This window comes from Antrostomus carolinensis, unplaced genomic scaffold, assembly GCF_000700745.2.
Source record: "Antrostomus carolinensis isolate BGI_N321 unplaced genomic scaffold, ASM70074v2 scaffold19889, whole genome shotgun sequence".
Classification (NCBI taxonomy): domain Eukaryota; kingdom Metazoa; phylum Chordata; class Aves; order Caprimulgiformes; family Caprimulgidae; genus Antrostomus; species Antrostomus carolinensis.
Genome location: NW_010338257.1, coordinates 21,015 through 40,235, shown reverse-complemented (window position 1 = coordinate 40,235; position 19,221 = coordinate 21,015). Strand labels below are relative to the sequence as shown.

Here is a 19,221-nt window from a genome sequence, read left to right as displayed (position 1 = left end):
ACACAGGAAGGCGTCCAGGCGGGTCTTGAATGTCTCCAGAGAAGGAGACTCCACAACCTCCCTGGGCAGCCTGTTCCAGTGCTCCGTCACCCTCACTGGAAAGAAGTTCCTTCTCAAGTTTAAGTGGAACCTCCTGTGTTCCAGCTCACACCCACTGCCCCTTGTCCTACCATTGGGCATCACTGAGAAAAGCCTGGCTCCACCCTCATGACATTCACCCTTTACATATTTGTAAACATTAATGAGGTCTCCCCTCAGTCTCCTCTTCTCCAAGCTGAAGAGACCCAGCTCCCTCAGCCTTTTCTCATAAGGGAGATGCTCCACTCCCTTCATCATCTTGGTGGCTCTGTGCTGGACTCTCTCAAGCAGTTCCCTGTCCTTCCTGAACTGTGGGGCCCAGAGTGGGTGAGCCCTTTGGGCTTCCTTGTGTTCACCTGAACTTTCCATATCATCTTCTCAGATGACCTCCCAGAAAAATGATGTGATTTCCTGATGATACCTTTTCCAAACCCAAGCAGGTATCCTTCCAAATTTCACATTTCAGGGGATTACATTGAGACAAACGAAGAGGGAAACTAGCATTAAACCAGCTTGAGAACACTGCTGTAATGTTTTATCTGAAAATGATGGACAAAAAGATAAGAAAAGTTTAAGCAAACAGGTGAGGGTTTAAAACAGACCCATAAAACTGATTTTCTGAAAGTACTGCACAAGCAGTTTCTGCACCTTTTCAGCAACGCTGGGCTACCATAAACAGCATCTGATTGACATGATGACACCATTACCTTAAAAATTGATACTGCAAGTCATTGGAAAGGGTCAGCTAGTCCACTCCCTGACAAAATTTCACCTGGTAGATGTTTGACTAGAGTTCATCTGTCCTTTCCTTAACAGCCCCCAGGGATGGCAACTCCACGTCCCTCCATCTCGCTCAAGAGCGATATTAGTACCAAATTATCCCAGTCACTGAAGACATTCTCCTCTCACTGAAGCCAAACCTCTCTCCTGCAACAGGCATCTATAAAGAAGCCCCCTTTCAACATTAAAGATTTCCATTGATTTAATTGCTCTCTAGATCATGTTCTCAAATCATCTAAAAATCATCACTTCTCCCTGGAAATGTTCAAGGCCAGGTTGGATGAGGCTTTGAGCAACCTGGTCTAGTGGAAGGTGTCCCTGCTGATGGCAGGGGGGTTGGAACTAGATGACCTTTAAGGTTCCTTCCAACCTAGACCATTCTATGATTTGCCCACCCAAATGGGTGTGGATGAGGAGACTGGAACTTAGAGAAATAAAAGAGTGGCTGCAACGATCAGCAAATCCACCATCACTGCTGTGGGGAAGCGAGCCGGCAGTGGAGCAGAACACAGCAACACAAAGAGGTTTCTTCTGTTCCCCCATATTGCACTTGAGGAACAAGGGGTCTGGCTTTCATATCTTTGCTGTTGATATATCTGCTTTGTATTTAGCTTTCATGGTTTACATTATTTTATGCCTTTATGTTTATTCCTTTTCAGAAAATCTAATCAATATTAAATGAAAAAGGAAGTTTTAAAGATGACATGGAAACGCTCTACATCCTGGTCCTAAGGAAATGTATTTATGAAGTTAAATTTTAATATTTCACATGTGAATTTCACTTACCTAAAATGAAGTCCTGGTGTTGACTAGTGTTTAAATTCAGACCATTTGCTAATATGAGCCACTTTTTAATCATTCTGCCATATTTGCTGTTTTATTAGACTGTACACTATGTACATTTCCTCCTGCCTGTAGACATCTGGAATACTCTTTTTTTTCAAACAGAAGTTTTGCTTTTTTTAATGTAAACAGTAAACAGAAAATGTTATTCCTCTTGTTGAATTCTATATGGTTAAGAAATAGCCTTCTAAAAAATGCCAGGACAAAATCAAAACTAGGAAACTGTTCGTCTTAAGCATCATGAAAATAAAATAGGCAAAAAGGCTCAGAAAAACAAAGCAAGGAAGCAGCTGAACTATATAGTATACCACGTTCTCTTATTTATACCTCAATAAATGCAAATACTGGGAACATCAATATATGAATTCTATAGGTTACAATTAGTTGCAGAATTTCTCTAATATACTCATTACAGTTTTAAGTTCAGCTCTCACAAAGAAGAAAAAAATAGCCCAGCTAATAAAAACAAGCACTTGGAGTGAGCTCTATTTGTTAGTCTCTATTTAAGTGTTTGAAGAAGTGCCTTGGGTTACAGGGAAGCTCTGCACCCAGCAGCTCCCTCACCAGCTGCAGCTCTTCTTTCAATGGCATTTCCCTTGTGCTGGCCCATCCCAAAAGGCCAGAAGGCAATTATATTGCTGAAAGGCAATATAATTAAATGAAAAATTAAAAAAAAAACCCCAAAACCAACCCACCAAAATACTTGTATATACAAAGCTATACCTAACCCCACCCTGAGAGTCCCTGCAGCAAGTGGGGAAAAAAAACAGAGGTGAGATCAACGAGCCTGCAATGCAACTCCACGAGCATCTTCCCAGGGTGCCACGTGAGCAGCAAGTTTGATGACAGACGATCCCTTCTAGTCTCAGGCTTTCTCTGCAAGATCAATATTTTAAGGATTATATGTTGAAAGATTCCTTGACAAACCGCAGATATAATCAAGAAAAATGCAACGCACAGTCGCCTTTCAATGTCTCCTGCATCTCAAGGCCAGGAAACAAGTTTGCCCCCAAGTTCCAGAAGAAAAATGCCTTAATTATTTAGTCTGGGGAGCAGTCTGCAAAGTAGACACTAATCTAAATGCTTGAACTGCAATTGGAAGTTTTAAAAGTCTAACATACTTAGACTTTTATGTTTAAATTGCTATACTAGTAAAGGACATATATAGCAAGAAAACAACAGCTTATGCTCTTACAGCAACAGAAGTAGCCATTTCTCTTTCTACATGGGAATAACTACAGAAATATAAAATTATTCTACAATTATGATGTTATAAAAAATATTCTAGGAATATAAAGTCATTATACTGCAATTGGAGAATACTATGGGATTATGGAAGATTGTATCTGTTTAACAATACACTGTAATTAAATTTGGATTAGTTTCCACTGCTGCTCTGAAAGTACCAGATGAAATGGTCTCCTAACATTAAGTTTATTGCACAATTTTCCTGCTTGCACATTTTTAGTGAAACGAAAGGTATAAGGTTATTTAAAATACAGCCTCTACTGCAGATCTGAGTTCCCTTCTTTGGGCTGGCCAAGCCAATGACAGCACAAACATTTTTTGAGAATACTGAATGGAAAGAGAGATGATGTGCCAAGGGTGTCCCAGGGATGGCATTCAAATTGAGGACAACATGTCAAGAGCACAACGCGAGGTCTAAGCAGACCCAGGGTGGCAGAGCAAGGTTTATCTCTCAGCTAGCTTCCCGGAGCCAGTGGCATTTCTTTTGGGTGATGAATGAACAGGCTTTCTCTCCCTTGACTGTAAAAACATGCACAGATTGATAACTGCTTGAAGCCAGTATTTTCTGACAGATAAGCAGAGAAGAAATTTCCTCTTCACAGTGCCCAGGCACTGCTGGAGAAAGAAACCAGAACTGGACAGTACAGACCTCATCATTTGAGGATTCATTTATTTATTTATTTATTTATTTATTTATTTATTATTATTATTAAAGTTTTGGCAAAACCTTTTTACTTTAGCAAGTAAATAATAACATGAAGAGAGGCAGAGACCAAATAATTGAGAGTATCACCCACCCTACAAACACCAGAGACTTGCTACGGATGAAAAGATTTCTGTCCAGCTGGGAGCTGATGCAAGAAACACGTTCTAGGGACAAGCTAGCACCCACTTGTACCACCACACCATCTGTGGATCTGGCACAAATAACTTTCACAGAAGCATAACTACAGCCTTTTTAGCAAATGCCTAAGAAATACCACAGAAAATTGGAATGAATGACACACGCTCGTTACTGTTTCTCAGTCACCACAATCCCCTCCCAGCTCACTGCAACCAGCAGACGTAGGGAAATGCAAACTACCACTTGTATTTACTTAGAGGATGGTTTTAAAGTCAAATTATAATTAAAAATAGTTACAGCAATTATTTATAAAAAAATAATGAACAGAAAGAGAAAGCACAGTCCACTCTTTACAACTTTATCTTAAAATTCAGGGTTTTCTCTCTTATTTATGCAGGGAGCTGTGTGTGTCGTTGGTCCCCACACAATATTGCCAGGATTAAACAGTAACAGTGGTGATAGAGAAATAGGGAAGATTGGATCTTATGTAAAGAACCACAATGAGAAACCTTAACTGGCTATATTTAGAATTATCACAAGCAAATAAAACGTTCAAACCAGACATTTATTTGGAAATAAACTAATAAAAATTTGGCTTACCACTCCCTTGCCCAGACCAGCTTGCCTAGTCTCTTCATCTGCAGATCATTTAATACATCTGGCATGAAAACTCCCTTATTGTTTACTATTTAACACGATATTTAAAATCAACAAAAATGTATGACAGTGCTTTCCCTTCTGTTATTTGTAATAGCACTGTGATTAGTCTCTTTTATATATTCCAAAGGATGTTTAAGCCTCGCACAAATTATGAAGTGAAAATATCATATGGTCTTTCCTCACTAATTTACATGGCGGATTTTACACATTAATTTGGCGTGTTTCTAAATTAAATAATTTTTATACTAAAGGGAAGGAAGGGAAACAGGCTTGGTTCCCAGTCATTCATAAGCTGATCACTAAAATCAGAAATTATTTCTGTACAAGCGCAACATCAAATACGACCCACTACTGCTGGAAGTAGATAAATTTGTGACAGATTAAACTCACAGCTTCCTTTAAATCACAGTCTCCCCAAGCCTCAAGTTTGAAAATGTCCATAATTTGAGAACCAGTGTGAATCCACTCACAAATGTACTTGCTATTAAGCAGGACAACATTTGCTCTTGCAGCAGAAGTTTTTAAAATGCTCTCTCCTGTTTTACTAACACTAAAGTAGTTTTCAGGGTTTGAAAGTTTGATTGGACGAGTTTTGAAAGTCCTGTTGCTAGAAAAATATTTGTCCATTTTTTTCCACAAATGAAGGAAGTTTGACATTAGTATTGACTCTAGGAAGAAAAATACAAGTTTAAAGTCTGGTTAAAAACAAAGCCTAAAATTCCACAAGAAAAAGCAGAATTTCTCTTCATATTAATAAAAAAACCATATTTCTGTTTCATTGAACTAAATTGAGTGGCAAAGAGAGAAAAGAACAGCTTTTGATAGCTGTGAAAATTTAAATTGCAAAAGCTTCCATGAATTCTAGGGGGTTTTTATGTTTCACAAAAAACCATAAATATGAGACAAGCTCTTTTGAGTGGTCTACTAGAACCTCACGTTAAAACACCTTTGTGAAATAGCTTTCAGCACAGCTAAATGTGCTCCTGTGGAGCCAGCTGGGTCATTTGGAACTGTTAGTGCTCCTAGGCTTTTATTTTTGCTCCTCAGCTATTTGTTTCTGCCCTTTCCTGGCCCTTCTGATGGATTATATGAGCATCCATTGTCTGCTCCGGTTCAAAGTCAGCCAGGTTAGCTGAAGCTGACTTAAATTTCAGTAAGTCAGAGGTGTCTGAGGCAAACCTGCTACAACAAAATTAATTAATGGAATAGCTTCAGCAAACCGTACTGAAAGGAGTGTGTCATGTCTGATAAGAGATAGTTAAAAGGCACGGTTAAGAGATTCCTTACCCAATTTAGTCCCTTACTCCACAATGAAAGAGGACCCTTGTTAAAACGGTGAGTTTTCCATGTTTCTTCTTTGCCTGGGATTAAGGACAAAGCAGCTTGAAGCAGCACCTATTTTGGCAGGGCTATCCAATTAGCCATCCACAGAAACAGCCTTTCCAAGTTAGCTGATTATTTACCTTCCCCTGAAAATCGATGGCATTAAAAAAAAACCCCAAAGCTTTTTGTACTGGATGCACTGTCTTTCAGTATGTCACCTTCCCTTAGACCTCCCTGGTGATTCGGTCACACTGCAGAGAGGAATTTTCTACCCTGTAGTTGGTACCTTGCCCTAGATTTCAGATGTTTTCCAGGTAGCTACAATAACTTTTAGGTCATGTTTTCTTTCTCTCACCCCTGGTTTATCTGCCTTTATACTGAGAACACCAAAGGACAGGGACCATGGCACTGTGAAAACAGCAGAGTCATCTGTGGGACTATGTCTGTGTTAGGTCATAAATATTGATGTCCAGGTCTGAAGGGAGATGCATTTCCTGATGACTATTTGCAAGGAGGGAAGAAGACAGAGAACTCTCTGAGGTATGGCTTTTTGAGCAGCAGTGTGGAGAAAAGGCAGAGAGATGCTTCCAGCACATGTGCCCAATGCAAGAAACCCTATAGCTCCAGGGGACAGGCTCAGCAGCAGCAATCGCTTTTGGGGAGATGACATCTATAAGCACTGAGAGGGACAATCCACTTCATCAAGTCCTAAAGGCCTAGGTATAATTTTCTGATCTGTCATTGACCTTATTAGAAAATAATACATTAATAAATTGCTGTGAGATGTCACACAACCCTGTTAGTGGGGGCTACAGAGGATTTGAAAGAATGACATTGATTTGTCAAAAATCCGGGTAATTTGAATTCATTTTGGGATGGGGGAGGAACATATCAGGAGGAAAAAGATGCTTTAAGATTTTTTTATTATTATTTTTTTAAAAAATATTGCTTTCAAGTGAAGATTGGCATAATGCAACCATTGAAAGTGGTGACTTGTTCCTCACCAACAACTGGATCTCGCAATCACAGTTCATTTCGCAGATGTCCCTCAAGATCTGATCTCCTTGACAGAGTGATCTGAAAAGACAAAACTGGCCAATATCTGCACTGCTGACTTCTGCTTACTTTCAATGCCTGACATGCCAATCTCTCCCGAGATATTTAACAGTGGTTTAGCTCAATAAACAGACAAGAACCCCTCATCCACAACTCTATATGCAAACCATATGTTGCGGTTCAAAACTCTGAAGATTATAATTAGAGCTGTCCATTCAATTTAAACAAGGTCAAGAATGAAAACTATTTCAAATTCAATAAACAGGCCATTTGAAAGTGTAGATGCTGTGGAGGACAAGCTTAACAACTTAATTGACAGGTAAAGCTTCATTTCTAATCCTCGTTTTGATATTGTCTGTAGCCTCAGGAGTCAAAACACATCACTGCTCAGTCCTCAAAATATGCAGAGAAAATGAAAGTGTCAGTTGAATGAAAAAAAAGGAGAAGCATCTGTTTGATAGCTGTGTAAGCCTGTGATATGTAAACTGCTTTAGAGTCAAGCAGCCCTAATTAGAGTTTCAAGGCATTCTTCATTAAATATACAGACACAGACTACATATATATGTATATAGATGAGTTTTAAGCAATTATTGGGGCCAGAGAATTTGCAAAAAACTCAGGGTATAGAATTAAAGTAAGGAACATTATAATTTCATGGCCCGACCTCAGAGAACACCATGACATTTTCACACAGCTGTGAAGAGAAATACCTTTCCCCATCTTTTCACAAAGCAGATCTGTACATTTTTCTCCACTCTTAGTCTTTGAAACAAAAAAAGAACGATCCATTTTTTAAACACTCAGAGTAGTACACAACATGTCAGCAAAGTAAAGCCCAAAAGGAAGACTGATAGGGTTACCAGGCTCCGCAGTGGGGCTATACTAATAGATATTTTGGCAACTGTAAGTACTCGATGACTCCAATTCACATCAATATGAAACCCACACAGACAGACAAAGACTCTCAGTGGAAAACTGGTGCCAGGATAAGTGAACGACCACATGAAATAACAAAGGAGAAGAATGATAATCCAGACAAATGTGTGACTTACGATCTTAAAAAAATGTTAATATACTGAAGAAAACAGCCTCCTTAATTTTACTGTTTCCTGCAGAAAAGAAGTGAATGTACCAACTGTAAGAAGTGAAGTCGGAAGAGGACGTTTTGCCTGAGCAGTGTGGGCTGAAACACAATAATTAAAGTTTTATGTAATTTCTGCTTCAGAAAGAGGCTTTGAGATCACTAGCATCAGCAGCTTCACCACAACACTCCTGCAAGTTTTTCTGACGTGAGGCAGAAGCTTTTTTATGGAGCTATCAATTTTTAAATTGAGCTCCTCAGCACAATTCAGTTAGGCCATGCTGGGAGGTGGGAGGGTGGCAAGGGGGGAAGGGATCTCTACAAGGAGATGTACTTAATAAGTGGCAGCATGATGCAGCCCAAACTCCTTGCACAGATTCTACTCTGAGGTGTACTAGGGAGGTTTATACGTTGGGCCATCAGCATCTTCTCACGGTAGGATATGACAGCTTGAAAAAAACGGTTGTGGAATAAAAAGAGATATGACCGATGTGATGAGAACATCTGGTTTTTGTTAGCAGCAATATTAATGCCCACTTGCTGAGCTCAGTGAGCGTCTTTACCACAGTATGATGCATAGAGGAATGGCTTTTCCACACACAGTAGGTAAAATATGGAAAAGAAAATGATAATCGTGCAAACACCTTCATAATCTGATGGTTCCCGTTTACAGTACAGCCCTCAGGTACTCCCGTTTGCTGGTCGGAAACATGAATATTATTTGTGACACATGTCCTGTGTGGGTTGGTAAAAAGCTTTAAGACATCACCTGGAGAGGTTCATCACACAAACTAACTGGAACACAAGCCCATCTTGGTAATAATTAGTTTGGGAGAAGCAATCGCCAGGCAGAACTGTATCTATTGTTCAACACATGAATCGTGTGCAATGCTGGCACTGCTGGGACAAGACTGTGCAGGACTAGGAGAACAGGGAGGTAAAACACACCATCCAGTCACCCAGCTCCATCTCTCTGCCAGTCTCACCTAGACAAGACCAGAGCACAATCCACTTCATTTCTGTAAACCCTGGCTCACTGACATCGCTCTACAGCCATCAGTTCATAGGACACCTCCTCAAGAAGCTGCACAAGTGCTGATCCCTCACTGGAGCTATCACAACTCTGGGCTGATCTGCAACAAAAATCACTAGCGAGCAAAAGACAGCACGTTACACAGATTTTCTTGCTCTGCTTCCTTATGACATAAGTTAGTTGGGACTCTGCAGAGATTCATCCACAAGAGAGAAATGGCATTAACACATTCCAAACCTGTCCATACTGACTTCCAGAGCTGGATCCTAATGAACAATGTCAGCAAGGACTGAAGATTCCTTTCCCTCTTCCCCCTCATACTTTCTTTTTTTCCTCCTTCCCGCCCCACCCCCCCCCCTTTCCTGAGATTAAAAATGACATCAAATTAATCACTTGATTGCTCCATTTTTATTAGTTGTTTTTGAACTCCTTGGCTGACACTGAATCTCTTTCGGCATGGGAACTGTTAACAAGGTGGGTTAACTGTTAACTCAGGTGGGTCTTTCAAAGATCTGGTATGCAACAACAGCAGGTTTATTTCAAGTTGGTCTTCTTCTAAAAAATCCCAGTTAAAGCCCTCAGGTACTCATGTAATTGAAGTTTGAGTAATCCAATATGATGTTGATCAAACTACTGATCTTTTAATAACGAGCTGCAGCCCTCCCAGCAGTTGCTGTCTTGCTGACAGTCATGTCTGGATCATTTCCTTTGGGCCAATGCTTTGAACAGAGAAGCTGACAGATTTCTGTTTGGTTTAGATTTTTATCACAAATTGTTTTAAAGCTTTTTAAGGATATATCAGGTGGCTTGTAAAATCCCCAGGCATTTCAATAAAAAAAATAATAATAAAAAAAAGGATTTCTATTCGTTGTCCCAGTAAAGACTGGTATTAAATGCTTCTAAAGAGGAATATAACCACTGGGGAGTTGTCCTTCTTCCCATCTCTGTCTTGGCCGTTAGTCCTTGTTTACCCAGTCTGTAGGCAAAGCTATAGAAAAAAGCAGTAGTTACCCTGCACAATACTCACCACTGAAAGGCAAATGTGCCCGTTTTTCTTCTCATAATTTCCATTTAAAGTATGAATTGAAGGTTTCCAAGCCTTGCCTCTCTACACAAGAGTAATTTGGTTGCAATTTACATTTTCGACGTGCTCAAAATGAACACCAAGATGACTCATGTGCTGTTTATAAGATGCTTATATTTGCTGGTAAATACCTTACTACAAACAAGCTATAATTTAAGTATTCAAAAGTCTTGCTTCTGCATAAAATTACTACTAACCGTAATTTTGGAGACCATGACCAGAGCTTCAATTTCAGGCTTGCAAAGCTCTTCCTACACAATGATTCTTAAAAGTACGACTGTATTTTCTTCTCTAACAATGGCAGTCATTGTATCTCTGTAATTGCGGAAAAGATTACCTAGCTTTTAATTCACATTAGTCAGCTGCAACAATACCATGCTTCTTTCCTTTCCTTTAAAATAAACTAATTATTGTCAATCAGCCCAGTGGAATGTTAACATTCTCCATAACCTGCCTTTCAGAGGTAGTCATAAATGCTAGAAACTAGCTAATATAAACTCATCAGAGCCCTAGAAATAGCTCAAAACATATTTGTACTGCAGTCTGTCATTTTTTGTCATATTATTTCTAAAGATTGTATTTTGTCTGGACAATAATAGTCTTTTCATATAGTCATATAGTGCTTTTCATCTAACTATTCAAAGCTCTTGCATTAATTAAACCACATCAAATCTCTGACTGCTGTAGCCAATACTGTAGTATTTCCAAACCTGAAATATTTCCACTGTCCAAAGCTGATCAATAAAGCTTTATGCATCCAGCAGTTTAGACAAAGGAAACTTTTCAGGCCAATATGTTTGTTCATGTCCAACTTTCTCCACAAACTCACGATTATAAGAGCCGGAGCAACAACGCAGAGAAACCATGAAGAGGACGACTGCACTTGACACCACCACTCCTTTCCAGAGATAATAGCAAGTTACGGTTCTCACTTCGTATTTCCTTCCAGTTGGTAGAGCACATGTGAGGTTTTTCAGATCCCAGAGGAAGACACGGGAGCTGGGAGCCATGGGGAAGCAGCCCATGTGCCGAGTCTATAATCAGCCGTGACGCACGGTGAGCTTTCAAGCGCCATATGGACCCAACCAGCAGACGCCATAGAGATGGGACTCTTCATTTGTTGTTACCTGGGAGGCCTGTGACATCTAGAAACAATTTTTTCCCTTTCAGTCTGTGTCAGATCAGTGATCAATAATTCATCTGATAACTGAAATGCAGAACGGGGTGCCAGTTTTCTGTGGTTTATGAATAATACCATGTTTTTTGAGAAAAACACTGCTGGAACACAGCAGAAGATGTGCTGCAGGAGACGTATGACATGTCGATATGCTGTGCAACACCCAGCCCTGTGTAATCCTTACATCACTTGAAAATTAAACTGCCAGTTGCACGGTGTGTTTATGCAAAAAACTGCTATTAAAATGCTGCAGTTGAATTAATCATTCAAAGAGGAAAATTTATACACCAAAAAACCAAAAACAAAACCAAACCCAAAATAAAACAAACCAAACCTCCATGAGAAAAAGGAATTTTTGCCTCCATGGAAAAAAAAAAAAGAGATTATCATGCTTATCTTGAAATAATCACTGAATTATTGAGACAGAAGTGGTCCCAGTCTGCCCGGAGAGCCAAGGTTGCATGTGCAGGTAGGACTCCTTCAGGTGTTGCTTTGGAGCTTTGGATTAGGATATTACTCTTGACACCAGTCATTTCTACCCACCTGGTCTCTCATTCTTCTGCCGAAAAAGTGACTAAAAACTGACTGTGCCTGTCCTCAGCTCCCATCAATAAAAACATGCATCCAGAATAAACGAGCTCACTCTTCAATGGTAACATTCACTTTGGAGAAAGCTGTCACAACTGTTAGTTCATCCACCCTGAGGGATATCAGATGTGAGAAAATGATGCGGTTTAGCTCACAGCCGTCTTTGTTCAGCATATGCGAGAGGAGTGGGGAAGACTTTAGCAATAGCCAAGCAGGAATCAGGAAAAATCTAAACCAGCACAATTAAAATTCAAAAATAAATCAATTATCAGAGCATTAGATGCTCTTCTCTGCTAAGATTGCCACATAAATGCTAAAAAAAATAGGTTGGAAGTGTATGTCCTGGTCCAAGTGATGTGTCTACCCTTCCCTGACTGAAGAGAAACAGGTCAGACCCAAAATGGCTGTGATTTCGCTGAGTTTAGTATATGATACATTTTAATAAGATCGAAAGGGTTCGTGTGTCCCCAGCGTGTAATGGAGTGGATTAGGTTTGGAAGGGCTCACAAAATGAGAGGGGACTGACCAAACCAACCCACTACGTGCTGACAGCCTGAAATGAACCCACCAAAATTCGGTTCAGGTCCCTGCCTGCCTTGGGCTTGCCAATAATCAGGATTCAGGTCATTCACCTAGAAAGTCCAATAACCTAGAGTTAATGTTATTTTGACTAAGAATCTGTTGCAACTTTTACTATTTATTTTGAGCATATTTTTGGCTGTAGTACTACCTCAAAGAGACAAGTGCAGAAAGATGACATTATTTGCCTAGGAGAGTGCCACAGCTCCTCACAGCTATTGATCCCAACTGGCTGCGAATGCAGCACCGGGGTGCATAAGAGAGGTCAGAAAAACGACCTCCAGCCTTCATTTCTTCACGAGAGCCAGAGAAAAATGCTTAAAAATGAGAATTGGGAAATTTCAAAAGAATTAAATAAAATTAAATTCCCAATAAGGTTTGCAAATACAGCTATGAATGGCTTAGGGTAGTTTCTGCAGCCATGCACAACCACCACCCAGACCTTCTACCTAAATTGAAGAGTCTCCAGAAAACCACAGAAGTCTGACTGCATACTGCTAAATAGCGTTTAAAATGCACAATTAATCCTTAATCTTAATTAATGTATTTCCCTTTCTAAGAGATGTAAGGGAAACCTTGATTTTTATCAACTGGGATCTGAAATCAACAGTAGTAATCATGCTTTTTATTTGCAAATAAAGATCCTGACTTGGCAGTTAGAAGCAACCATAAATTAAAAATAATTAAATGAAAAATCGGGTATTGCTTCTTGCTAAGTTCACTTCAAATGATTAGACATCTACCAGTATTCTGGATGTAAAAACTCACGGAAAATATGTTTATTCTCCAGCATCTGACAGAGTGCTTCACAGTTATTTTATATTTTGAAACTGAAATACATGGAGTTTTCTGACTCAGATATAAGAACCCATTTTGCAGTCCCAGAGTACCTGAGAGCACCCAACAGGGTTGGAAATACCAGAAATTAGGTTTTGCCCTCTTTTCTCTCACTATTCTTTTTCTTTTGCCTATTCTTTTTCTCTTCTGTTTTGAATTACTGTATAAAACCAATACATTAAAATATATTAGTTATGGAGATTGTTCACCCAGGCTCTATTAGGGACAGAAGATGGAGTTGTCTGTTTCCCCTAATTCTCTGAGGTGGGCATTAAGTGGGCACAGAAATTCATATAATTAGATAACTGTGATACAATTCCTGCAACTGGTTTTATTTCCATATCTCAAGACAAGGTCTTGAAGATAGAGAAGGATGAATAAGGCTGAGTGTCTTCACCTCATCTAGGAGTGTCTTCACTCAATTGCTCTAAGATTTGAGCTCATGCAGAGTGGTGCTTGTTGTGCATGTGATCAGAACTAGTATATTTTTCTTTTTGTAAAATATAATTTGTTTTCCTTATTCTCCTTCTATTGAAGTGCTCCTGAAAATAACTAACTCTGTGTCATGGCATGCCAAAGTGTCAAATGAGCCAAATGCAACTTTCTGAGATAAGTAAAACTTCTCTCAGAGCAGCCACAACTTTCTGAAGCTGTAGATGCTCCTCCCTGGAAATGTTCAAGGTGAGGTTGGAGGCTTTGAGCAACCTGGTCTAGAGGAAGGTGTCCCTGCTGATGGCAGCGGGGTTGGAAGTCGATGATCTTTAAGGTCCCTTCCAATTCAAATCATTCTACGATTCAATGCATGACAACACAAAAGCTGAATTCCTCCAATGGATTAATTTATGTTCTTCTATTAAAAAAATAAATATATTTAAAAAAACCCAAACAAACAGAAAACTTCCTTGGCATTTCCCTAGAGGTGCACGGTATTAAGTCCTTCAGTTTTTTCACAAGACACAGCAGGAGCCTGGTGCATTGATTTGTCAGGCAAGGAAAACAGTCCAAATGCAGAATTAACATGTCTCTGGCAAAACTCACAGAATTTGACAAGAATAAGTTACAACTGACACCTCAATCCTTGCAGACTAAGTAAACACTGAGGTCATTTTAATAAACACTTTATTTCTCTTAGACAAATCCTTCAGTATTCCTTTTAGCCCACCTAATAACTCTTCCGTGGCAACAGTGTTTGGAGAGTTCCCATCTGACCTGGGATCAGACTAAGCCAGTGACACCAGTGACTATTACATTACTGGGGTAAACAGCAATGGCCTTGCAAAGTCACACACTGCCTCTGGATGCAGCTGCTCTGAAAGTCCCTCTGGCAAAGGTCAGGAGACCTGCCAGGGCTCCAAGGATTGACTGAAACCCCCGAGGACTGGATTGCAGTGGTTGCAATATTACTCTAATCAGTAAAATAAAAGCTTCTTTTCATCAACTGCTAATCACAGGACTTCATTTGTCTCCAACTTCCTTCAGTTGCCTTGACAGATGAGAGCACAATAAAATAAATAAGAAATGACAGTTTACCAAAGAAGGTTAACATAAGGTTATGACCTTTTTTAATTTGACTTCTGGAGCTTATTCATGTGTGAAAACACTTTTGTAGCTGTAGCCTCAGCATTCCTTACAGATCTGGACTTGTGCCAATAATTGAGTTTTTAAATGGTATTTATGTTTGGAAAATATCATTTTTTGCTTTTTTGGGATGTTTCAGTAGAATTGTTTTGCATTAGTATAAATATAAAATGAGAATATCTGTACGTTTCAGAGTATCACAAAAGAAGTCGGTGGTTCTTCTGCTTAACAAGGAGGTATGGCACAAAGGTAAAGCTGATTTGTGCATGCACACAAACATTTCCTCTCCCTTACTCAGACCAAGTTACAGCTTTTCTGAGCAAATCCACCCACGAACACTAAACACACTGCCCCAGAAACACTGAACGCTGGTACAGATGCCTAGGGCACAGAATCAGGCTGACAGTCATATCCTAATAAATGTCAAATATTAATTTGTTGTATTATTTGGGCAGTGATTTAAAGTCAAATCTCTTCTCATCACTAATTTCCATCAGACACATGAAGAGCGAGAGGTAAGCGTGAGCTTAATGTCAAAATCTGTAATGCCTACGTGACTATCTGCCAGAAAATATTTCTCTGACAGATAAGAAAACTGAAGTTGTGTCCCTGAACACTGGAAAGTAAAATCTGTAGTACAACATGTAGATAATTAGTTTTGAAAGGCTAATCAGTTCATCACTCTGGCTGGCATTTCCATATAGATGCACGTGTCTTCACCTTACTACCTCTTGACGTAAGGATCCCTTAATGAAGTGAAGGAAGACTTTACATACCACATAACTCTGAAAGATACACCCTGCTGTAAAAGCCCCCAATTAGTTAGAAAAGATCCTTAGAGGCCTTGGAAAGAGCATGGAACCCCCTGTGTGGGGTTCCATGCTGTTTGTCCCAGGCTGTGCTGCTTGATCTCCTTCCTCACATGGCTCTAACCAGCCACAGAACCATGCAAGAAATAGACGGTTTGGTCAATGCTGATAGCAATAACGTATTTTAAGATTATCTCACCCACTCTGGGCCCCACAGTTCAGGAAGGACAGGGAACTGCTTGAGAGAGTCCAGCACAGAGCCACCAAGATGATGAAGGGAGTGGAGCATCTCCCTGATGAGGAAAGGCTGAGGGAGCTGGGGCTCTTTAGCTTGGAGAAGAGGAGACTGAGGGGTGACCTCATTAATGTTTATAAATATGTTAAGGGCGAATGTCATGAGGATGGAGCCAGGCTCTTCTCAGTGATGCCCAATGGTAGGACAAGGGGCAATGGGTGTGAGCTGGAACACAGGAGGTTCCGCTTAAACTTAAGTTTCTTCTCTACAGTGAGGGTGACAGAGCACTGGGACAGGCTGCCCAGGGAGGGTGTGGAGTCTCCTTCTCTGGAGACATTCAAAACCTGCCTGGACGCCTTCCTGTGTGATCTCATTTAGGTTCCTGCTCCGGCAGGGGGATTGGACTAGATGATCTTTTGAGGTCCCTTCCAATCCCTGACATTCTGTGATTCTGTGATTTCATGCTGTTGTCTTGTTCATATTCATGGAGCCTTGTGTCTTGCACACGCCTTTGACACCCTAGAAGGCAGAGGTGCTGAGCATCCTCAGCTCACTCCAGCTGTGAAATTAGGCCTTTGGCTCTCCTAAAATTGCTCACAAACCCCCAGCTATTATTGATCAAATCAGCAGGACACTTCATTATGTTGTTGGATTAGCGAATTTTTATCCACTTTCCTTTCTTTAGCATTAAATAGCTACAAATGGCTGAAACTACTTTTAAAAAAAAAAAAATACAGTTATTTCCTGGCATCTTTCCTTTTTGTCAGAAGGATGCTCTGGTTTGTTTCTGAAAAGCAAGATTGATCTCAGCACTAATAATGACTTACTGAATAAAATCTGTATTACTTCCATGGTGCTTTTCTAACGATACACCTTATTTGTACCTTGCCTTATGAAAAAAAAACCCACCCCAAACCGTACACCAATTGATCATTTCAGTCACCAGTGAAATAAAACAAACCGTGAGACAGATAATGGGAGCAGAATAATAGTACACATCTATTTAATGCTCGAGTTTAGACTAAGGGGTAACATAAAGCACAATGATGCTATAAAGAAAAAGAATGTACCTCCTCAGAACAACTATAAGCCTTATTCCTTCGAAAACACTGGCTAACCTGAACGAGAAGCTGTTTTATTCTCATCTGGAAAACAACCCCTTTGAGCAACCCAGAGGCATCAATAAAACACCGATTCAATGTCACATCCTGACAGACCAACACCTTCCAGCAGCACAGAGTTTTATTTGGAAGCTCTCTTTTCCCATATGTAGTAATCAACCACTAAGTTACGTATGTTGCAACTTCTGATGGCTAGAATTTGGCTAAAGAAGCCGTCTTGCAAGTCAGTATAGCCATATGTTCGTCATTATCATCTCCATGGAGATTCAGGTGTAATTAGTGTCACCGTTACGTTCACTTTGTTCTATAACTTGAACGTTTCCAGTTTATTGGATGTTTCCATTTTTCTCTGAAAATTTCGAAAAGCAGCTGCAAAATGGCTAACAATACAATTCCAGGTTAGATAATACGTAGTACAAGAATCAAATATCTTAATGTCTGTTTGAGATTTTAAAGAATGTCAAAATACTAGAATTTAAAGTGTAATTTTAAGAATAGCAGAATTGTGCAGAAGGAACACTAATTTAACTAACTTCTTAACACGCTATTTTAATAGAAACAGGACTCTTGTATGTTAATCAACTTAGGTTTACAATCAGTAGGACCTCTGCTTTCAGAAACTAGAAGTTTTTGAAAAACTTTGATGCCGATCTGAAAGCAGTAAGTAGTCATCAACATCCAGACCTATACACTGGTTTGTGAGCATATTACCAACTAGTTCCCAAAAGAGGAAAGAGAAGACTGAGGTGAAGTAGCAGGAACCTGTGAATCATGCATAGTATTTCTGCCTTGAGCTCTCAAAAGGGCAAAATGAAAGCATGGAGGATCATAATGATAAACTTCAATCAAAACAAAATAACCATCTACAGCTTATTTACACTGTCAAGTTGGATATCCAACGATAGCTTGCTGTCGAAAATAATTCTACACTCTTCTAGTGAAAAAAAGGAGTGCAGCTAAATAAATTATCAAGTTAGGATAAAGAATATGATCACAGCTAAGAAATACATTGCCTTGTACAAAGCTTAAGAAAGGAGTTGAAGGACAATGGTAAAATGAAATCCTGGAAGAAAGGAATTTGCGAGATACTACGCAACAGGAAAAGCCAGGTAAGATGGTTTCTTGTGAAAAGATGGTAATACAGTTCATGAAAACCTACCTGCACCTTTCATCTTGAGATAATGGGGGTTGGAACTAGATGATCTTTAAGGTCCTTTCCAACCCTAACCATTCTATGACTCTATAATAAAAACAAGTCAACGATATACATACTGCAGCAGTGAAATGCAATTGAGGGTAACAATGAAATGCAATCCAGGTACACAGCCAGTGCACATGAGATCACAGGGCAGCAAACATTCATTACCTGTGTTAGAGCAGAGTCCCAGAAGAAGGAACTGCTCTGGCCTGCAATACAGCACACCTTGGCTACCTTACACCTGATCTCCTGATTTTGCATCTGATGATGTAAATAAGGTTGTGACTGTAGGTCAACAGATCAGATGGGCTTGTTTACACCCACTCCACATTTACCAGTGCATCTTTAAGAAGTCTAACCATAACTGAAGTCTAACCATGATTCATTATGTGTTCTAATATGAGCTTATGTGATGTTTTTTCTTCTACACAAAGTCAAGCATTTCCACAAGAACAAATTTTACCTCATAATGCTCTATTTAGACTTATATTTCTCTTAGGAAGAAGACAAATGCTTTTACATAGCATGTGATTTTAAATCCTTTTTTATTCAGTTAATCTCTAGTTGTGGAATTGTGACTGAAATGCAAATATGTATGTATATTTCCTGATAGGAACCATTTTGTTTTAGAGACAGATGAAACATTATCAAAGGTATACACTTTCTTCAGGTTTTTACATTGATGATGGAAATTCCATAATCAGAACATGGCATGGCCAATCCAGGTTAAGCGATATTTTTTTTCAGAAAAATAAAACAAAAACCTCAAGCCTTTGAAGTGTTCTTACAGTTACATCTTCATAATCCAGACATGAGAAGATCTGCACTCTTGACAACTCTGAGTATAGGCTCTTCAGCTGGCTCCTGATAAAAGCTAACATTTCCTTTTCCTTTCCAAGGTCTTCTCTGATTCATTAACAGCAGTGAGACACAGTATAAAACATTACCTCCACATGATTTTCCATCTTCCTCCAGTTTCTGGCCAGCTGGACATTTGCAGTGGTAGCTGCCGATGGTATTACAGCACTTGTCATGACAGCCCCCGTTCTCAGTGGTGCACTCATTTACA

General features: G+C 39.6%; 1 protein-coding gene across 1 annotated transcript in view; it reads right to left on the bottom strand.

Moving 5' to 3' along the window:
• The window catches only part of LOC104530768 (multiple epidermal growth factor-like domains protein 6), a gene marked incomplete at its 5' end in the record, with an annotated part of 93,553 nt that extends 74,336 nt beyond the window's left edge, over positions 1–19,217 (bottom strand). The window contains one exon of the mRNA XM_029086863.1: positions 19,100–19,217. Within this exon, the coding sequence (XP_028942696.1) occupies positions 19,100–19,217 (118 nt within the window). The remainder of the gene's footprint in view (positions 1–19,099) is intronic.
• Between the last annotated feature and the right edge of the window lie 4 nt (positions 19,218–19,221).